This window comes from Mauremys reevesii, linkage group 2 (genome assembly GCF_016161935.1).
Source record: "Mauremys reevesii isolate NIE-2019 linkage group 2, ASM1616193v1, whole genome shotgun sequence".
In the NCBI taxonomy this organism is placed as follows: domain Eukaryota; kingdom Metazoa; phylum Chordata; order Testudines; family Geoemydidae; genus Mauremys; species Mauremys reevesii.
Window position 1 is genome coordinate 41,210,640 of NC_052624.1, and position 23,534 is coordinate 41,234,173.

The following is a 23,534-nucleotide window of genomic DNA, read 5'->3' on the forward strand; positions in this document are numbered from 1 at the left end:
ATAATCTTTAACCTCCACCCCATCCTCAGTGCTTAGCGGTCCCACTTCTTCTTTTCTTGTTTTTTTATTTATATGGCTATAGAACCTTTTACTGTTGGTTCTAATTCCGATTGCAAAATCCAGCTCTGCTAGCCTTTTGGTAGTTTTCATTTTATCCCTACACTTTCTAACCTCCAAGAGGTAGTTTCCCTTGCTGATCCCTCCCTCTTCCATTCCTTGTAGGCTGTCTGCTTTCTCTTAGTCATCTGCTTAAGATGCTTTCTCATCCAGCTTAGTCTGCAGCCCTTCCTTATGGTTTTTTCCCCCCTTGCTTGGGATGCAGGCTTCAAATAGTTTCTACAACTTTGACTTAAAGTAATTCCAAGCCTCTCTACATTCAGATTTTTGAGTTCTTCAGTCTAGTTCACTTCCCTAACTAATTCCCTTAAAAAGTTAACCGTTTTGAAATCCAGGATTCTAGTTGCAGATCTGTTTTTGTATATCCTTCCGTTTAGTTAAACTGAATTAGCTCATGGTCACTTGAACTAAGGTTGTTCTCTATAACCAGCTCTTCTATTAGGTCCTCACTATGCATCAGTATTAGGGCTGTCGATTAATTGACGTTAACGCACGTGGTTAACTCCAAAAAATTAATCACAATTAATTGCAGTATTAATTGCACTGTTAAACAGTAGAATACCAATTGAAATTTATTTAATATTTTGGATGTTTTTTTACATTTTCATATACATTGTATTCTGTGTGTAATTGAAATCAAAGTGTATATTTTTTATTACCAATATTTTCACTGTAAAAATAATAAAAGAAATAGCAGTTTTCAGTTCACCTCATACAAGTTATACTGCAATCTCTTTGTAGTGAAAGTGCAACTTGCAAATGTAGATTTTTTTTTTTGGTTACATATCTGCACTCAAAAACAAAACAATGTAAAACTTTAGAGCCTACAAGTCCACTCAGTCCTACTTCTTATTCAGCCAATCGCTAAGACAAACAAGTTTGTTTACATTTATAGGAGGTAATACTGCCCTCTTCTTATTAACAGTGTCACCAGAAAGTGAGAACGCGTATTTATAAGGCACTTTTGTAGCCGGCATTGCAATGTATTTATATGCCAGATATGGTAAACATTCGTATGCCTCTTCATGATTCAGCCACCATTCCAGAGGACATGCTTCCATGCTGATGACACTCATTTAAAAAAAAAAAAAAAAAGTTAATTACATTTGTGACTGAACTCTTGGGGGAGAATTATATGTCCCCTGCTCTGTTTTACCCACTTTCTGCCATATATTTCATGTTACAGCAGTCTCGGATGATGACCCAGCACGTTACTCGTTTTAAGAACACTTTCACTGCAGTTTTGACAAAACACAAAAGGTACCAATGTGAGATTTCTAAACATAGCTTCAGCACTCGACCCAAGGTTTAAGAATCTGAAGTGCTTTCCAGAATCTGAGAGGGATGAGGTGTGGAGCATGCTTTCAGAAGTCTTAAAAGAACAACACTCAGATGCGGAAACTATGGAACCCGAGCCACCAAAAAAGAAAATCAACCTTCTGCTGGTGGCATCTGACTCAGAGAATGAAAATGAACATGCATTGGTCTGCACTGTTTTGGATTGTTATCAAGCAGAACCCGTCATCAGCATGGACGCATGTCCCCTGAAATAGTGGTTGAAGCATGAAGGGACATATGAATCTTTAGCGCATCTGGAACGTAAATAACTTGCGATGCCGGCTACAACAGTGCCATGAGGCTGCCTGTTCTCACTTTCAAGTGACACTGCCCTTAGTGTCTCTTCTGTCAGTTATGCCACTCTGCAGCAAGGCAGCCAACCGTGATATGTTTTATTGTCTGATTGTTTTATTTTGTATCTGCTAGCTTTAAGCTTGTCTTCATTCTTTAACAGCATTAATTTTTTATAAATACTCCAGTGAGTGTTTCTGCTTTTTCTCTAGGGTATCGAAAACATAAAAAATGAAATTGAAGATTCCACAGAGCCATTGATAGATCCTGTTTATGGCCATGGGAGGTAAGTTGTAAATAGTAATTTTTGTGAGATGTGTTTGCAACTTTTTTATATTTTTACTAGAATAGCCAGATTATTCAATGGTCTCCACAGAGTGGACTAACACACTTTCCCATGTTTCTACAAGTGATTATTCTTTTAGAAATCGTTGTTGAGCATCCTTAGTATGAAAAGAATTCAGTTGCTATTCTACAGTAGATAAAAGCAACAACTATTGCAGTAACTTTCTACTTGAATTCTTGGAACCCCTTTGTTCACATGGTTCGCTGCGCTTTGGAACAAACCCTTTTAATACTGAATTTCCAAAGGAAGTATTCAATCTCGTAAAATGGTGATAAATTGGCAATCTTGTGTTTAAAAATCTTAGTTTTAAACTATTTTGGGTGTCATTGAGATATATATTTAAACTGAATTCAAAGTGTTTAGACAGCAAATGCTTGCTAAGATATGAGTTTTCTCCTTTGTTCAGGAATAATTAGATTTGCTGAAATAAATTGCATATCACTTTTTAATAATGTATATCTTTCCATTACATAGCCAAAGCTTAATTAACCTCTTGTTGACGGGGCATGCAGTTTCTAATGTGTGGGACGGAGATCGAGAATGTTCAGGAATGAGTAAGTTATTTCCAATTTATAATTTTATCTGTTTTTACACAGCATAACTGTTTGGTGCTAGAAACTTGAGTTGAACAGTGTTCCTTGTTCAGTAGGTGAGGTACTATTTCACTGTCCTTAACTTTTGAAGTAGGCATCAAGTAAAAGTAATATTTAATCCTCCCAAAATCTTTGAGGCTGGTATTGATTAATCCTCAAAATCCTTGTGAGGTCGGTGTTTAATCAGCCAATATTTATACGGCACTCAGGGATGTAAGGCTCTACCTTTTATTATTTTTTAAAAATCACTTGTCTAACTCTTCAGTTATATTTTCTATGATACATATCTGTACCCAACTATTCCTGGGGAAGAAAATATCATCTAAATTCCTAATTGTATAGGGGGAAGTAAAGGAAGTGCTTGCATGTATCCCAAAACTCTTCAGATTACGTGGGGTGGATAGTCGCTTGTAATTGTGCAGTAAACATATTTTGATTGGTTACATTCCACAGTCTTAGTAAGAAAAGCTGAGTTACAGCATTGGGAACACAAGTATGCTTTTCCCTTCTCCTTCGCTATCTTTGTCCTCTCTCCTTCTTGCACTACACCTTTTTTTCCTCCTTTGGTCTGTTCGCTGTTTTCCTCTATCTTGTCACATTTCTTCTTTAGTCAGTCTCTTCAGGGTTGGCAACAGTCGATCTGTAGCTTCCTCACGTAGAAGGCCTGCACAAGTAAAATACAAGGACTTTGTATGGTCCTACATGACTCTTTGAAGTTGACTCCATAGGTATTTTCCTACTATGATTACTAGCCAGTTGCCTAAGCTGCTTCTAGGCAATAACTACCAGTCAGAGCTGGACAGGGCACTCCATGTATAGCTGATATCCAATGCCTTTTGGACATCCTATGCAGTTGCACAGTGGTTGAGGGATACTGGTTATGTCAACAGTTCTATTTACCAGTTGCATGTGTTGCTTGACACTTTTAATAGGTTAATAATCATTGTAGTGATTGACAGTTGATATGACTGTGACAAGTTCTTGTCCCAAAATCAGGCTACACAGAACTAAAACCAATTATTCCAATATCTTGTCGGAAGCCTCAGGGTGGATGGCAAGGACACTCACACTCAGGGCAAATTAAAACCTTAGAGACCTTTATTAAAATAATGAATAAAGCCAGAAAGGATCCAAGCCACATAAAAAGATAGAGATAATACAGTATTGGGGATATCTGTGATATCATTCTTTGCATACGCTCTTAGATTTGCATATTCGCACTCTTCTTTGAGGACCTGGTGGTAAGAAACAAAGGACCAGCCCTGTCTCTGGCCTGGCAATGAATCCAATGGTCCAGGTTCCTGAATGAGTTGAGGGTCAAATGGGGAAAAGCAGAAAAGCCTAGAAGAAAGAACGAACGCCACATGTTGGTTGCCCTATTATAGGCCCTAAGCTAATATCCAACCCGCTTTGGCCAAATCTAACTGCCTTATCCACATAGTGCTAAAGTTAACCTATAGAATAAGTACACATATATTGATACATGTTAATACCATTTTAGCTCATTATCATACCCATCACTTTGTGCTTAAGCAGAATTGCAGCTATTACTTCCAAGTTCCTTGCAGTTGCCATTTACTGTTAAGTTCCAACTTCTACCATTGAGCAAACTCTCCTTATTTCCCAAAATCTAAAGGTAATTAGGCCAATTGTCTATGCCAAAGGTTACAGGCCTATTTAACCACGCTTATGCTAACTTGTTTAAGCTAATGTCTTACAAGATACAGGCCTGTAGATTCCTTACTGCTGAATATAATAAAGGCAAGACAGTCCTGTGGGCTACATGTGGTGAGATTAATCTGTGGAAGGCCTACCTTAGATATGATAAATTAAATATTGAAAGCACATACAGTTTTAAATTAGACACTTGCGTAACTTCTGAATAAAAGTGCACATTTGCATTTTGCAGATATTTTAATGATCTCTGGTTCAGTTGTTTTGATATAATTTTTAAAAGGAGCCGCCTGGCCACAAACTGATTACAAATTTTGAAATGTAGTAGTAACAGAGTACATCTTTTTTAATCTCTCGGTTTAGAAATAATGTCTCTTGTACCAGAATTATCTACTCATAAGTCTTAAGTTTATAAGATGAAGCAGATGCAAACAATGCACATGTTAAATTTATCCCAGTAGACTGATCATCTCTCTTTTCAGCCTCTCAAATGTCAGAGAAACTTAAATTTCATAGCATTTCTAATGCTCTACTCTTCTGAACCCTTCCATTGATTCTGCCTCCTGTATTTATGTTCTAATATATCATTGAGCCCGGATAATAAAAGCTATCCACTGATCCTAGAATAATTTTTTTTGGATGCAATACTGTTAAGGTGTGCGTCTTCTAAAGATTCAAAAACCTAAGTTGGTGGTGGTCTGATGTTTAATATTAATTTATTGTACACATTTACTATGTATAAAATAAGACAAAATACATGTCTTAACAGTTGGTATAATTGTATTTGGTTTCCATTAACTTGTTTTTGACCCCTAGTATCTTGATTAGTTTGAGTGGGAACAGGCCAAAGTCCTAAATCTTAACACTTTTATTTTTTATTTCAGATTTTTAATCAAATTCATGCTTTTGGTTAGCTATTGAAAAAGATCAAATTACAATATTCAAAACTGTTCTGCAGATGGTATACAGTACTGACTTGTGAAATTCCATAAGCATCCAAGTGCCATATGGGAATATTAAGTAACTGTTTTCCTACCCATCTTGCGCCAATTCAGATTGACCTTTGTTTTTAAATTATTTGAACCAGTTCCAATTTACCTCTTTGACTTCCTATCCGCTTACTTCCCACGCTTGCTCTGTTCCTCTAGTCTTCTCTCTTCCATCCTATATTCCTGCATATTTGGAAGATGCCTCTCAGTTGTGAGTACTAACTTTGAGATTCACAGAGTAGTTACAAAATAAACTATCTTAACTTGCTTGATTTCTTTATGAAGCATTTTTGTGGTAGACAATGAGCCAATTTTAATACCAGTTCCTTTTTGTTGGCTCAAATACTGTGATCTAGAAAGTAGTAATTCTTCTTCGAATGCTGTCCCTGTGGGTGCTCTGCTTTAGATGTTGGTGCATCCCGGCACCGCTGATCGGAGACTTTTGGTAGCAGTGCCTGGTTGGGAAGCGCATGTGTTGGTGCTTGCGTATCCTGACCCCCTCAGTTCTTTCTCAGCTGTCTAGGGCTGCAAATGGAGCTCCAACAGCGATCTCTGAAAATGACCTAAAATAGAGAAATAGAACAATTTAGATAGCAATTAGAGTTTAGTTAGTCAATAGTGTAGAAATAGTCTTAAACTTCAGTTTAAAACTATTTAGACTTCCAAAAAAACCCCAACCCTCTCCTTCTTTTTTGTTTAATTAGAAAATTAGATAAAGACAACGCCAGGCTTGCCTGTATTCAAAAGATGCACTTTTTGCAAGGACACGATGCCTGACGGCCACTCACAGTGCGTCCGTTGATTAGAGGAGGCCCACATTCCCCAGAAATGTTCCCACTGCAACAACTTCAAAGCCAGAGCAAAGAGAAACAGGGATCTTAGGATAATTTTTAGTCTAACAGAAAAATCCCTTACTCCATCGGATGCTAGAAAACCCCCAGGAAGGGACTCTCCAGGCACCTCCTCCCTGGATAGAGCAAGTACCCTTTCCTCCAAAAAATTGAGGAAAAGGGAAACATCACTGACGCAGGGAAAACTGTTAAAGAGAAAACTATCTCCAGCGAGATCACTACCCTCGGTGCCAACGGCCAGCAAGGTGAGCACATTCAGTGTTCCAGGCACCTCCAGCACCGCCCGCACGGGGAGTATGAACGGTAAAGGCAAGGAGTCAAGTGGCAGGCATAAGACAACCTCCTCCTCCACGGCACCGACCACTCCCAGGAAGGACAAGGTGTTAACAGCACTGAAAACAACAATGCCAACCCGGTACAGACTCCTAGGGAGTAAGTACCCATCAGACCTAAACCGCCAACATCAGCACCAACCAAAGCCACTCACAAGAGGGTAGCACCAATGCAGGTGCCTGAACATATCTACTCGGCACCGACAACCTCGGCTCCAGACATGCCGATAACCTCCACACCAGGGTCTCCCATTCTTGGCACCGAAATACCAGTACTCAATGTCTGTGTCACACTTCACAGCCTTCATGCATCCAATTACAAAATGCTTCCTTGCAGGAATTCAGAACATGTATCCTGAAGTCTGCATGGGATCTAAACTTAGTCCTCAGAGGACTTACCAGAGCCACCTTCGAACCCCTTACTACCTGTTTACTGCTACACCTATCAATGAAGGTAGCGTTCCTAGTTGCAATCACCTCAGCATGTAGCATGGATGAGATCGGGGCCCTCGTGGCCCAACTATGTGACCACACCCTAAATTCGTACCAAAGGTACCCTTATTATTCCATGTCAGTCAACTTACACAATTCCCTCCCTGCGTTCTACCTAAAGTCATGTGGGTCTACCCAGGAATCTGTTCTCCACACTAGATGTTAGAAGAGCACTAGCATTTTACCTAGAGAGAACAAAATATTTCCGTAAGTCACCGAGACTTTTCATCTCCACCACCACTGGATGATCGAAAGACATAGCCATTTCAAAACAGACTGTCAAAATCCATTTTGATTATTGCATCTACCTGTGTTATCAGCAACAAAAGATAGAACCCCCTCCAGGGATCAGCCCATTCAACGAGAGCCGTTTCTACCTTGACTGCTTTTCTACATAATGTCCCAATCAAAGAAATATGCCAGGCTGCTACTTGGGCTTCAATACACATGTTCACAAACAACTATGCAATAATGAAAAATTCTGAGAATGATGCAATACTAGGCCTTATGATATTGTCAGCAACTGTGCAACCTACTCCAGAACCCAACCTTCCATAACAGGGCTCTGCTCTATAGTCACCTAAAATGGAGCATCCACAGGGACAGCACTCTAAGAAGAAGAGAAGGTTACTCACCTTGTGCAGCAACAGAGGTTCTTCGAGATGTGTGTCCTGTGGGTACTCCACTACCCACCTTCCTCCTCTCTACAGAGCTCTCTATATGAGCTTTACATAGAGTAGGAATTGAGTGGATCTGGACACGTGAGCGCCAACGGTACCACAAGGTGGCCACTGCGCATGCACGTCCCAACCAGGCATTGCTACCAAAAGTCTCTGATCAGCAGTGCCAGGACTCACTGACACCTAAAGTGGAGCACCCACAGGGGGACACATCTTGAAGAACCTCAGTTACTGTACAAGGTGAGTAACCTCCTCTTTCATCTGAATGAAGCAGCTGCAAAGAGAATACATTTTATTAGTATATACAATGCTGTGCCTTTTCAAAAACAATCTCTGTAATGTCAGAACTTCTGCATTATTTCCTATCAACACAAGGTGGCATTTAAGTTACATTAAGCTTCAAGTAGTATCACTAGGTATAGCACAATAAAGGACAGAAAAAAGTGCTCTTATAAAAGGTGCAGTGCACTAAAAACTAACTACCCAATAAAGTAATTGCAAAAATTCTTTTAGAAAAGGACTAATTTTCTGACAAGAAGCCTGAGTCAGCATAGCAGGTTATGTGAAAGCCCTCAACTATCAGAGGATCTCTTCTGTTTCCTTTCTGACATAATGTCTCAAAATAGAAGGACAGGGGTCGGCAACCTATGACACGTGTGCCAAAGACGGCACGCGAGCCGATTTTTTTAATGGCATGCTGTGGTCTGCCGGGACTCCAGTGTGCCATTAAAAATCCCGCCGGTGCAGCAAGCCGCAGGGTCTGCACTCCCAGGCCAGAGAGTCCAGCCCAGCGCAGCAAGCCGCCAGCGCCTTCCCTCCTTCTCCTGGAGCCCTGCTACCGCGCATGCAACGCTCTGGGGGCCGGGGCTGCGCGCTCCCGCGGGGCAGTGTTTGGCTCCGTGGGGAGGGAGAGACGCTCCCCGCTCATCCGGAGCCCTGCCGCCACGCGCAGAGCTCTGAGGAGCGGGGCTGCGCGCTCCCGCGAGGCAGCCTGTCTGGCTCTGCTTGGAGCCTCATGGTAAGGGGGCCGGAGAGGTTGGATAAGGGGTGGGGGCAGTCAGGGAATGGGGAGCAGGGTGGGTTGGATAGGGGGTGGGATCCCGAGGGGCAGTGGCTAGGGGCGGGGGTCTCTGGAGGGGGCAGTCAGGGAGCGGGAGGGGTGGATGGGGCATGGGAGTCCCGGGGTCTGTTAGGGGGTGAGGGGTGGATAGGGATCACGGCTGTCAGGGGACAGGGAGCAAGGAGGGTCCTGGGAGGGCAGTTAGGGTCGGGGGGTCTCTGGAGGGGGTGGTCGGGACAGGAGCTGGGGGGGGTTGGATGAGTCAGGAGTTCGGGGGGGGGGGGCTGTCAAGGGGCGGGGAGCAGTTGGATAGGCATGGGAGTCCGGAGGGTCTGTCTGGGGGCAGGGGTGTGGATAAGGGTCAGAGCAGTCGGGATGGGTAGGGGGTAGGGTTCTAGGGGGGCAGTCAGGGGACAAGGAGCAGGGAGACTTGGATAGGGGTTAGGGTGCTGGGAGTAGTTAGGGGCAGGGGTCCCAGGAGGGGGTAGTCAGAGGACAAGGAATGGGGGGGGCTGGGGGTTCTGAGGGGGGCAGTCACCCAGCCCTCTGCCCTGAGCCCTGTCCCGTCCCCCCCAAACCCAAGGCCCCTATTAGATTTTGAATTGGACTTGCCACTTTTGCTTCTTCCCAAGGAAAGTGCGATTCTGCTCAGTATATTGCCATATATAGCAATGGGGCTGTAAGTGAATAAGTATGCTGCCTGAGCTCCCAAATGTACCAGTGCATGAGCAAATTCTTTCCTGTCTGGCTGAATGTCAGCCTGGAAAGAATTTTAACAGCCTATGGTCCAAAGGTACCTCCAAAATAGAGGTTAATCAGAAAGATCCCTTAGTGATAAACTTTTGATTCTACAAGGTGTAGAATCTTCAGAATACATTTCCTGGGCAACTCGGAGCAAAGAAGTCTGTTTGTGGACAACATTGGGAAAGGAAGATCGTGCATAATAACCAGCTTATGTGAATGAAACACACATCATGCCAAACTTACCCAATATCTTTTTTGACTTATTGGAATGGATAGATAAAGGAAATGCATGGAAAAACTAACACTTCTTTCATGCAATTCCTGTAGTCAAATTCACTGCACAGGTGTTGAATTCAAGTTCTTGAAAACGTATTGCACATGGTGTCCCAAGTAAGTAAGAGTGAAATACAGTGCTGTCATAAAATGCAGGATTGAGTCTAATTGAAACATTATTTAAAAAAAAAGTTGATTTTCTTTCTCTTCAGAGTGTTACCCCAGAAGTTGGCCTGTAGGTAAATGCATCACAGTTTGTAATCATAACATGAGTTACTATTACTATCAAATGTATATTTAAGAGCTACAGTTCCCCAAAATCAAAGTAGCTTCGGTGTAATTCTCTGAAAAGTGACTTTGGATATGTCTACACAGCAGTTAAACACTGGCCGCTGACTTGGGTTTGTGGGGCTGTAAAATTGAAGTGTAGATGTTTGGGCTCAGACGAGAGCCTGGGCTCTGAGACTTTCCCCCTTGCAGGGTTCCAGAGCTTGGTCTCCAGCCTGAGCCCGAATGCATACACCACCATTTTACAGCCTTGTAGCCTGAGCCTCCCGAGCCCAAGCCAGCTGAATCAGGCCAGCTGCGGATGTTTGTTTGCTGTGTAGATATTACCTTAAAGACTTTACCAAATAGATCTGCTCACTGTATGTTCAGACATATGCTTGCTTTAGTGTCACAAATGTTTATTGCTTTTATTCTTGTTAGAGTGAAAGCTGGATTCTACTCCTTTTGATCAACAGATTTGTTTACTAAATTTTAATCAGACCTGTGTAAAGCTAGGGATGCTGTATTTTTGGCTGCAGAATGTTTATTACTAGTGGTTATTCTTGAGTACAAAATAACTCAGCTTGATTTTCAGATCCAAGAGAATGTCCAGCTCAGGCAAATAGTTTCCTATTTGCAAATTTTGCACATTGTGGTTCATTGAGACAATAAACATGAGAGCCCAAAGCCGTTTTTAGTCCTTTTCAGAGTGGAACTACATTTCTAAAGATGCCGAAGTCCAAGTTTTAGTTCTATATAGATTATACTTTTCAAAGATTCATCGGCTTCGAAGTATTTTTCATTCTTACTGTGAGGCTTTCTTTAAAAATAGTACTTCAGATGATTAGTACTGATACTTGAGTGCTGGTACAGATGGTTGCTCGCAATGTAATTTAAAAATGAAGTTCTCCACAGGAAAATGAAATGAGAAATAGTCATTTATTAATAACTAATATTTCAAAACCAGTTGATTTTGTATTGTCCACAGTGTCAATATGATTAGAGAAAAGTGGAAATTTTTGCTCCTTTCATTTTCAAAAATGGCAGTTTCAGGGTGTCATTTTTTTCTAGAGCATACTGGAATACTTCAGAAGAATTTGCTTTATTGTAAATCTAAACTTTTTTAAAAGGACTGTCAACAGCAGACTTCTAGTAAAATTCATTTTGGTTGTATTCATTTATGGAAAAAACAATTTGGGATTTGGCTAAAGTCATCCAGGAATTTTTTTTAAAGCTTCTAGTTGACCTGACCTCATTCCTTTTTCAGCGCTTGTTTAAGTTGTATGTCTTTGTAAAATAAGGTGTCTTAAACCATATGATTTTTGAAAAAATAGAAAATAACTTATCTAATTAAATGTTTGGGTTTTGTTTTTAAACAGAACTACTTGGTATACGTAAACAGGCAACTGTAGGTTTTTTGACATTAATGGAATCTCTAAGATACTGTAAGGTAAGCTGCCTTTTTCCCCATCATTTTTAAAATGATCTTTCTCTTGCGAGTTGCTCCTTAGCAGTATTCCATTAACGCATCATCCTCTTCTGAAAATATTGCATGTAGGCACTTCATCCTAAACTGTTGAAGAGTACAGTCTAAGAGTTATTGGTTTGTAGTATTTCTAGCCTCAAAATGAAACCAAGGCTAAAAGTCTGTAATAAAATAACATTCTCTTTATTGTTAGGCATGTCAATACATGTCTTGTGATGAGTAAACATTAAGAATGAACAGTTTATTCTCTTCATTAATAGAATAACTAATTTATGTATTTTTGCCCTTTTCTTAGCCAAAAGAATGTTTAAATGTGATATTCCAACCTTGCTCAAAAATACCATGCATTTTATGAAGTGCTGAACACTTTAATTTGTACCAGAATTAAAAAAAAAAATAGATACTAGCTACCTCGTTTGTTAAATTAAAAAAACCCATACTTCAGTCATATAGAAAATAAAGACAAAAATGGAATAGCCAAAATGTGTAATTTTGGCAGATGTACTATTTTAGTTAGTGATATATTTTAAAGCTACACTGGTGTGGTTCATTATTTATGCATTGATAGGTAGCTCTTAGATTTGCATTTTACAAAGGAACTGCTTTGCAGCAACTTTAATGTAAGTAGAAGCTGGCACTGTTTTATACTTAGAGTTAAATCCAAGGTGACTTATGATTTTATGTATTGTAACTTCCTTGTTCCAGTCTGTGCTGTAACTCCCTAGATTTAAAAAAAAAAAATAATTGCTTGGATATTTACTTATTACTATTTCTCTGTGCCAAAAACATTGACATCCAAGGGCTGGATGTTAACTTCATGTGTGTATCACTGCGCATATCAAAATCTACTTAAATGCAAACTCTGGCTATTTTGATATGTGGTGATACAGAACATAAGTCTTCAACACTAAGATTTTATTTAAGGGGCATTAGTATGCTTTTCACTACACTTGTAATATTTTGGATGCTTTGTTAATGTTTTCTGTCTATTTGGCATGCACTTTTGTTCTGGTAACATTTGTCAAAGGCTGGCTTGTTGGTGTTTGTTTTCATACTACACTGAATCCTTTTGACTTGGCTAATGCTGTATAGAGAATTATGTAGAATTTGCATATATTTAAAAGAATATTGACTACAAACCATGAACGTCTCTTCAAAGTTTAATCACTTGAATAAAAATAGATTAAAAAGATGCAGTGGTAGACTAAGGTAAGCATAAGTGCACCCCATGTAGGGCATGTGGCGGTATGATGCCTTAAACTCAACAATACCCCCTTGGCCTTTGTAGGGAGAGCTTTCACTTCTGAAGTGAGGGACCATAAGTTAGGTTGGCTTAATAAGGATGAAGAAATGCACCTGATTGGTCTGTTTTATTTTTGTCAGGTAACATAAATGAGTTTATAATCACAGGAATCATAGTCAAGTGCATAAACCAAATAGACTTCTACCTTAAGGGCCTGAATATACAAACAAACACAAGAGTACAGTTACTTGCATGAACGTTTGAAGGATTAGTCTCTGAGATTGTAAGATGGGATATTGCTGCCTTCGCCGACTGACACTTTCCCTTATTGAAATCTGCTCCCAATGTGCCAGGAGCAGCTATATTGTTTTCCAAATTACGCAGTGGAGTTTTGACATCCTGAGTATCCGATACTACTTTTTCCTGGACAGTTTGAAGTAGGGTGTTTGAGCAGTACAATCTCTGGAGATGAAACTGCCACATCTATTAAATTGCGCTAAATTGTGTGACACATTCTCTCGGGACAAGTTTAAAAACTTATTTAATATACCACCTAAGATGTAGAATTATGATGTAATTTGTTTGTAGACTTTTGCATTAATCAACTTAAACACCTAACCCTTTGTTGTCACTTAATCCTCCTTTTTCAAAACAAGTTGGTAGTTGTACCTTTAAAAAAAAAATGTTCTTCTAAATAGGATCTTTTCAATATAAATAAACTGTGTTCTTGTTGTAAGGCTCTCTATTCAGTTGCTTTAACCCTCTCCTCTCCCCACACATACTTTTTTTTTTTTTTTTATTTTTTTTTACTTTTTACAAGCATGAACAGTAACTTAGGCCTCAGAGTTACAGCATACCACCAGCTCGTGACTTCGGTGGTGTTTGAAGGCACTTGGCACTACACAGGATTGGGCCATGTGCCATCTAATTCCGCTGATGGTTGGATTTACATGGCTAAATCACAGATCACCAATTATTAAATGGGGGATATGGTAATCAAAAACAGATTTAGTAAAGTTTTAAAATACTGCCTTCAAATTGTGACTGAATGTTAATTTTTTAATATTACAAACGGGGGGGGGGGGCGGTATTGGGGCTTCACTATAGCTGTAAGCTAGTTTGTTTATTTGTTTTTACTGCATCTTTTCTAGGTTGGCTCCTACTTGAAATCTCCAAAGTTTCCTATTTGGATACTTGGCAGTGAAACACATCTCACAGTCTTTTTTGCCAAGGTATGATAGCTTTGGTTTTTGTTATACGACCCCAGGCAGATAAATACTATATATATCCAAAGTTCAGATCTTGTTACAGTGTTAGTTTCAGCTGCCTTTAATACAAAAAATGAATCACAGAACATTTAAAACAGCCCTTCCCTTAAAAACAAATTTAATAGTTTTTGATATCTTTATAGTGTCTTTAAGCTTAAACTTGCATTTTAAAAAAGAGAGGTTGTTTAAGCTACTATTATATTTTAGGTTTTACAGTGCTATAGATGTTACGTCTGAGATGTTAAATTGCTATAGTTGTGGGGAGGTTTGTTTGAATAAAATGTATGGGGTTTCTTTGCAACTCCACCTGTTTGGAAATATTTTTACCCATTTTTTAACCATATGAGGTACAGAAATCTACTGTAAGCTCGAGTATACATACTAAATGTTTAGAATTAGTACATCATATCAGTAAAAGCTTAACCTTTAGAATTTAAGCTAAACCATTACACTTAAAGTATAAAACATTTGAGTTACGAGTTCCTAATGAACTCGTAAATCATATGTTGAATTTTCTCTAGACATGTATTTCCATAGTTGTGGTTGAGACATTGTCCCTTGTAAGTCAAACTGTTTACCTCCTTCTCTGAAAAGCTGCTTTCTGCATAAGTGAATCTTTGATTTTAGGAAATAGCTTTTAATTTGTGGAAAGCTTTTCTGCAGTTTTGCCCATTCCTAATTCAACAACTTACAATGAACTCTTCTTTTAGATCGTAATTCTGAAACAAGGGACAAAGTTTAAGTACAGAATTCTTTAGCTATTAAAAAATGGTCTCTGTATTATAGTTTCCAGGAGAGTTCTACCTGTTCTCTGCTCAATCTTTGTGTTCAAATCCTCCTAAAAACTCAATTGTGATGTGAAGGCTGCATGAGGTGAAGGGCAGAATAGCTAACTTGTCAATAAATAAGAAGTTGGTTTATCAAGATATGTAGAAGTGCCATTCTCACCAGCTAAATTATCTTTTTTTCATCTTGCCTTTGGTCTCCCTCTTTATCTGCTCCCTATTTGACCCTCACTTGTCATTACACATTTGATTTTTGTGAGTTTAGAAACAGGAACTCTTTGCTTGTTTGAGGAGTCTCATGTTGTTGGGCATTCATAAAAGTACTACTTCTGTTAAACTGCCATAAATGTTTCCTAAATTAGAATAATTAAAACATAGGACTGGAAGGGACCTCAATAGGTCATCTAATCCAGTCCCCTTCACTGAGGCAGAACTAAGTATTATCTAAACCAGGGGTTCTCAAACTTCATTTTACTGTGACCCCCTTCTGACAACAATAAATTATTACATGACCCCAGGAGCGGGGACTGAAGCCTGAGCCTGCCTGAGTCCCACTGCCCGGGAGGGCGGGACGGAACAAAGCCAAAGCCTGAGCCCCACTGCCCCAGATGGGGAAGGGGTTAAAGGCAAAGGCTTCAGCCCCAGCTAGGGGGCCTGTAACCTGAACCCTCTTTCAACACATCTGCCTCCCACTTCTGTCTCAACCTCAGTGCAAGTTTATAAATCTTTGCTATACAAGGCAACTCCTCCTCCCTTTTTTCCCTGTTGACCTTCCATAGCAAATGTAGGTATTATACTTATTCTGAAGATCTAATATGTGTAGCCCTTGTGATTTCATCATAAGTAATGTAATTTTGGCCCCTGCTGGAGCCATTCTTGTGTTGAGACTAGATACTCCAGCCTTTATGTGAATTTCAGCCCTGTGTGTGGTAAAACAGCTGATTGCCTTCTCCCACTTCCCAGTTTCCTGGGGAAAAGCAGCCAATCAAGAAGCAAACAATCCCTCTCTTCCCCAACCCGTGAATGAGATGAGTTTGTGGGGCAGGGGATCAGGAACAGGTTGGCTCTGCACCTTCCACAAACCCTCCTGTGACAAATGAGTCTGCTCCTCTTGGCTCCTTCCCCTCCCATTCCTTCATCCCTGTAACACTTGGTAGGGAAAAGGTGGTGAAGACCACTTAGATTTGAGGGGGAAGGGGGTCCAGCGGTAATGAAGGAAAAAGGTGTTCACAGCTTCAAGGATTCACTCCTGTTGTCATACCCCTGAGAGAGGTAGAAGAGGACCCTGCTGTAGCTGCTCCGCAGGCCTAAGAGGGGTGAAGGTGAAGGTCTCCTGGAGCTGCAGGAGGAGCAGAGTTTCACTATGTGGCTTAGGGCAGACTTGATGTGAGGGTGGAGGGTGCATGATTAATTGATGAGCTTTAAGACAGGCAGATCTGAGCACAGAATGGGACATAACTATTTTGGAGTTTGGGGAGAAGCTGTAAGCTTTACTCCATCAGGCAGCCAGTGAGAGTGTCTGTGATGGGGACCAAAATCACATTATTCTATGAATTTGGGAGTGTTGGCACCACTTACTGCTGCATGCGCACTGAGAGTTGACAGGGGGAGTTAAATCAAGATAGACCCAAAACCAAACAACAACAACAAAGATTTTTGGGAGATCTGACTGATGACTTTTGAACTCTGGGGGTTTGCAGTACTGGGGTCTTGACTCCTTGGTATGAGATTGGGGAAACTTTAGTAGCTCTTAAGGGTTTTTTTTAACTCTTGAAACCACAAGCAGAAGAGTAGAGTAGGATCCAAGTCCCTGTGCACATTCATGAAGTGCCTTGAAATTAAGAAAAATCTTGTACCTGAAGCAGTAGAAAAAGGAGTCATTGGAAGGATTTATAGACCGGGAAGATGGGAACAGAGCCATAGGCAAAAACGACTAGCACAACTTCATTTTGTATGGGCTGAAGTGGGTGATATGTGGATGTTTAGGCGTCTGGAGAGGAGGATGTAGGGTCTGGATGAGAGGGACAGAAAGAAAAGATCTTGTGAAAGTGTCAAGAGTAAGATGCTGAGTGGATGTGAGAGAACAGGTAAAAATTGGCTGATGCCCGAAATCAGAGGCATGAATGACAGGTATGTTGAGCACTGGCAGAGAATCGTGGGAGTTTTGTAGAAAGATCACGAGGAGTTTTAGCTGTTGGTAGTATTCAGAACTTCTGCTAACAAGTTTGAATTGATCAAGCTGCTGAGGCACTTGCTGCCTCTTGCAAACTTTACAAGTCCCCTGTTCGGATCAGAAGTAGTCAGGGCTTCATGAGGGATCACTGTCTAGGTATATGAAGAGGAAATACTGTCTCCAGCATTTTGAAGCATTCTTAATCAAGATTTACAAACTTCAGCACAGAGGTTATTAATCTGAAAAGGTACTGCATATTTTACTTACAAATCTTTGTAGAATTTGCACTTAAAGAGAATCAAGTCAACATGGTGAAAACATTCTAACTGGTTTCAGAAATCAAAAACAAAGCTGATGTGAATATTTGTAAGTTTTCTAAGGTTGCTAACTAACCTTATCATAATGTGCGCACTGTAAGTATAAACATCTAAGGTTATTGTTCATGGCTGGGTGATATAGACCAACCTTTTTCTTTGAGGCCCCCTGTAACATGCTATAGAAACTCCAGGGCCCAGCAGGGAGGTGGGCCTCAGGGCTCCACGGGATGCTGGGGCTTCATCCCCACAGCTCCACTCCTGGCTTCAGCTCCACCGGAGCTCGGGGTTTCAGCCCTGTGGGGCGCCACAGAGCCCTGGTTGAGAACAGCTGATGTCGACCATGAAAATGTAACTGTATCTATGCCCTCAGGAGAATAAGCAAATTATTTCTTTTTGCAAAAATTTCCTATCCATCTTTTGAAGATGGATTTTAGCTGTTCCAGGAAGTTGGAACTTTAAGTGTAAGTCCAAACCAGACCTTAGAGGTGTGTTACATATCGTCACATGGCACATGTATCCAGTGCCATTCAGTGTTAACAACACAGCATTTGTCAAAGAACTCACCCATTTCAAGATCAAAATCGCTGACATCTGTCGCAAAGTGATCAAGTTACTGTGGAAGGATCAACCTTTCTCCACTCCAGTGGTCCACACTTAATTCAGGGTGTGGTGTTTTGTTAGAGATTGTCTGACCACTTTAAGCACATGGAACCCCATCTCTTCACACTTACTCTGTACTTGGCGCCAACATTGTCGTAGACACCTATCAGTCATTATGGTCTTCCCACCATCAGAAGGAGCATTACCTGCGGAAAAGGATGCATTCTACCACCAGCTAGCAGCAAAGCCAGTCAACTCTGCTAGTGCTTGGAGACTTCAATGCCATGACTGGCTGTAAATTAAATGGGTGTGAAACTGTGCCAGCACCCTTCAGTACAGGTTCCCCAAATGACAATACCATCCAGCTTTTGACATTGTGTGCCCAGGAGGGCTTGTCTGTCATGGGTTTCTGGTTTAGGCACCTTAACCATCACTGTCCTTGGTTTTCAAACAGTGGATGTGCCATGAAGGAACTTAATCACATCCTCATCAGAAACCACTCCATAGGGAAATCTCCCTAGATCTAAAAGCACCAGCAGACTCAAACTAGTTGTGCAGCTCACTGCATTTTCCAACTCCTCACAAGCCAGATGTCCACCAACAGTAAGTACAACATCCAGCATCTATTTGAGGATCCTGTTGAAGCAGCGAAATACACAAGGCCGTTGAGGATCACATATGTAACCTCAGTACCCTATCAGGTGATGTGGAGATCACCTGGACTTGGTTTACCTAATGCTGTATTACATGCCATAGCTGGAAAAATCAATGTCAGACACTTGTGCAAGAAACCTTGGCTTTCTGAAGAGGCCTCTGATATATTAGCAAAGAAGATGGGAGCATGCAAGCAAGAAGGTGTCTAGGAAAGTAAAAGGCTGAAAGGCATTTTCTGGGCCATGGCCACATGTGACCATGAGATCTACATCAACTACATGGCTGATGAAGCAGAGGCCAGCCTAAAGTACAACAATCTGCCTCCTGCTTTCAGAGCCATTGCATCTGGCTGGCAGCCATAAACAGCCTTCTGACATACCCATCCCAAAACTAAATGGCTTTCCCTGCTCATTGATGGACAAGGTCCTGGACAGAGAGAAAACACATTATGAAAGTGTGCTGACCCACACACCTGCTCACAAGTGTCCAGAGCTATGTGATCTAGCAAACAGTGTAGCTGCTGACTTGGGACAAACACTGTACTCCATCACCTAAAGTAGGCTATCCAAAAGTTATGGAATAGACATGCTACTGGACCTGATATTCCATTCAAGCTGCTCAAAGATGCCTTGAATCAGTGCACATGTGCCTGCATCAACTGTTTTTAAAATTGAGCATGAGGCAAAATGCCAGCAGAATGGAAAGATGGCATTACAGTGTCCATGTACAAATGAAAAATCTTGCACCAAATGTAGCAGCTGCAGGCTGATCTCATTGTTATCAGTTCCTGGAAAGATTTTTGCTCATGTTCTGCATGTTAGGATGTAGCCACTCCTTAACAAACATTATCCACAGCGATCAGATTTCATTGTTGAGCAGTCCACAGTGGAAGCTGTCCTTACCCTTTGGCTTCTGGCTGAGCTGCATTGAAAATTTAACCACACGCTTCAAAGTGGCATTTGAATCAGTCTGCATGTTAGCACTTTGTCTCATGCAGAGCGGACTTGGCATTTCAGATATGCACAATCTTCACACCTGTGCTGACAAGAGTTTGCATTGGTGCATGGCTTTCTCTATGTTTCTGCACAACCTCGGGTGTGCTGCAGGTATGCATTCTTGCCCTGGCATTATTTTGTCAAACTATCAGCTAGATATTAGGATTTGCTGCTCACGTTTCCGAATCCAGGTTGCCCAAGAAGTGTTCACTGCCCAAGATTATGCCGACGATGCTAACCTGCTTATGGAGAGGTTATAGAATTTCAGCCCTGCCCACCAGGGTCTCAGAGTCTGCCCACACTATCAGGTTGAACATCTCATGGCAGAAGGCCAACGTCCAGAACCATGGAGTATTGGCACATTCATCTACCTACTCTGCAAGCAGAGTTCAAACAGTCTCAGAAAACTGGACGTTCTTTGACGAATAGGCAGGGCCGACGAGATAGGGGGCGGGAGCCGGTACAAATTACCGGGGCCCGGTGCTCCGGAAGGGGGCCCGGCTTCCCCAGCTTCGTCGGCCCTGTTTAGCTGGTCCGCCCTTGCTGGGGACCTGAAAACTTTTTTTCACCGGGGCCCCAACCCGCGCTTGGCAGCCCTGCGAATAGGTCACACCGCCACCTGCACAAAGTTCATGTCTTTGCATTGAGACTAAGTTCAAGACCTATCAAACCTATGTACTTCCCATATTGCTAATAGACATCAGAAACCTGGACACTCTCTTACAGGCAGACTTGGCAGCTAGAAACATTCCATGTGTGCTGTCAGCACCAAATCTAGAGCATAAAATGGCTTGATTTTGTGCAAAATCTCATAATATCAGAGATCTGACCATCCTTCGATCACTCATTATGATCAAAAGTGGTGTGGCATACTTTTCAGCCTTGTAGCCAGGATGGACACACAACACCCCGACACATTGTGCTCAAACTCTCCATTGATGCGTGAAGAGGTGCATGCACTTTCCCTACCTGGTGCCACCTGCGGGGCTGCCCCAGAGATTTGTTGATTTGACGGATTGAGTCAGATTTGGGAACTTCACTAACCTGCTACGACACCATCCACTGTGGTCGCTCTGGCTGGCACAAAAGTCCTCGGTAGATTGTGTTGATTTGATGACTTGAAGTGGTTAATTACAAATGAAATGAATTGCATTCATTGACTTTGGGGGATGGAAGAGTATTGCTTTGATGAAATCACTTGTCATTCATGTGTGCAAGTTCAAGATGCCTTTAAAGAATAAGATTTTTGGTTCTTATCTTGGATTCCTTCTTCAAAGCTGTACATTTTAGTACAGTCACACTGAGCTAGAATAGAGATGGAATATCACTTTTACTGTATCTTCCCACAGCCTTTCCAAGCCTAGATGAAAGGCTTGTAAATCAAGAGTCAAAATATACCAGATTTTTTTCTCCCCAAGCTGTTCCTATTTGATCTTCACAGAAACAAAGTTCATTCTAAAAATTCTAATTAAAACTCTTGCTCCAGTTTGTATTGTAGGAGGCCCTTTCCAAAATAAACAAACAAACAAAACACCCATTATAGATGAAACAAGATAATTTCCCATGACAAGCCAAACATTCAAGTAAATATAATGAAGAGGCACTTCAGAAATTTTCCAGAGTTATAGGGAAAATGCAATTAAGTGTGTGCTGAAATGTAACCATCTATTTAAACATTTTAGTCTATTTAAAATCTGGCTAGAAAAGTGACTACAAAAATCTTCTTCTTCTTCTTCTTTTTTTTAAATTCAGTGTGGGTGCTCTGTCTTCAAATCATATTCTCTACTTAACTATCATCATTACATATATTCTTCATTTTCCAAAGCAACAAAATAGTAATTTTTAATTCAAGTTTTTATTGGTGGTACATGAAGGAGAGCATAGTTTAATTTCAGATCAGTTAGCAGTGTAGCCAGTTAAAAATACATCTTCTGACTTGTAAAACAGGCAAATTTGATATTGAAGTACATTGAGAATAAATATTGTAACTCCACAATGTAATTTATGGTCTTCTCTGACTATAACTAAAAGTTTAATTGGCACATTCTGTTATTTTATGGTTTGGTGTAATTTTTAACTTCAAAAGGTTGTAGTAATAAGAAATATGTAAAATCACTTGTCATGAAAAATTTAGCCACCATATAAAATGGACTATTTGAATAAAAATCGTTGATGCCAAATTTTTAATGGAAGTTTCTGCACATTTCTAAGCAAAGCAGTATTGAATATTTATTTTAATATTTGGACTTACTACATTGGACTCATTCATAAGTTGAATCTCATTCTGTGCAAAAGACATCAGAAGTATTCAGTTGTCTTAGTAATTAATTTTAATGTAACTTTTTAATAGGACAACTGAGGGTTTTTTGCAGAGAATGAGGTAAGGTGATTTATGAATGAGTCCACTGTAATTTGAAGTATTTGGCATGGTCCACTTCTAGTGGATGAACAGCATACAATACCTCTATATACCTGACATCTCAGATGTTGAGTTATAAAAATATTTCAGCTTTCTCATATATTTTTTTAGAGTACACAGAATGGCTTGCAAGTACTGAACACATCAAATGCACTGCTAAATATACATTTCTTACTTTGTAAGTCACTGTGTACAGTATATTAGCCTACCACATAGAAGAGAAGGCTGTGAACATCATTGTATCATTCTGTATCCTTTTTTAGGTGTCAAACCAATGTTGGTTCCAGCCATGTTTGGTACAATAGAAGACATTGGGCGTGACTCATCACATGACGGGTAGATATTTTGTTTTTCAAAGTTGGAAGAATAAACATCCCAATTGACTGAAACTTGATGGGTTAAATGATAGTTCTAGCTTAAAATTGATATTTATAGAAACTCAGCACATAAATGTAAATCAGTTGTTCTTTGTTTCTGTAATTTGTGCCCCGTGAAGTGGAAAAGCAAAGCCACTCTTCTGCGAGGCTCCTTTCCCCAATGGTATGTCTGAGTCTTGATTGTCAGTGTGGTACTTTCGGTTTCAGTGCTATGGACTTGTGGGTCTTTCTGAATATTTCACAAAACTCCATCTTGCTACTCTAGCCACTGTTTCAGTTTTTCTCTGAGCATGACTAAGGGCATGGTATTTTAAAGAAAAATCTGATTTTTTTTTTAATGACTTTGAGGATTCATTTACCATTCTATTTTTAATACTTTTTTGGTGGTACTCTTTAGCTCCATTAAAGGCTTTCTCCACTCCTAAAAGCTTTCTTGTGCATAAGGATAAAATGGAAACTCGGTCTTTGAAAGCTGCTTTGACTATCCTTCAGAGGTGCAAGTCTAAAATGATAGCCAAGATCTCATGGGAGACTACAAAATCCTTTACAAGCTCAACTGTTGCCTGCTTCAGTTTCTTTGTAGCCTCTAGGTACAGGTATTTGCTAGGCAAGGCATACATATAAATTAAAGTAGTAACACAATGAGGTTAAAAGCTTCAAGCTAATCAAGGCATAAGGCGAAAGCCTTAGGGTATGGCTACACTTGCAGATGTACAGCGCTGTGAGTTAAACCTGCCTTCGTACAGCTGAGTAGGGAAAGCACTGCAGTCTGTCCACACTGACAGCTGCCAGTGCACTATCGTGGCCACATTTGCAGCTGCATTGGGAGCAGTGCATTATGGGCAGCTATCCCAGCATTCAAGTGGCTGCAACGTGCTTTTCAAATGGGGTGGGGGGGTGTGGAGTGTGACAGGGAGCGTGGGGGGAGAGAGTGGGTTTTTTGGAGTGCTGAGAGTGTGTCAGCACGCTGTCTTGTAAGTTCAGACCCCCCCCCCCACTCCTTCTCACTCACTGAAAGCAAACAGCAGCTGTTTCTTTTTTTCTCATAGACCAGATAAGCAGCTCCTCACGGAAATGGACCCCCACCCCCCCCACACACACACCATCTCTCTCTTCAAGCAAACATTAGTACTCCAAATGGAGCCCCCTGCCTGCCTCTCACTCATTCAA

At 40.7% G+C, this 23,534-nt stretch overlaps 1 protein-coding gene across 1 annotated transcript in view; it reads left to right on the plus strand.

The window, feature by feature from the left end:
• Positions 1-23,534, plus strand: part of MINDY3 (MINDY lysine 48 deubiquitinase 3) — a 72,252-nt gene that overhangs the window by 17,224 nt on the left and 31,494 nt on the right. The window contains exons 7-10 of the mRNA XM_039522447.1: positions 1,959-2,032; positions 2,567-2,646; positions 11,427-11,497; positions 13,928-14,008. Of these exons, the coding sequence (XP_039378381.1) occupies positions 1,959-2,032; positions 2,567-2,646; positions 11,427-11,497; positions 13,928-14,008 (306 nt within the window). The remainder of the gene's footprint in view (positions 1-1,958; positions 2,033-2,566; positions 2,647-11,426; positions 11,498-13,927; positions 14,009-23,534) is intronic.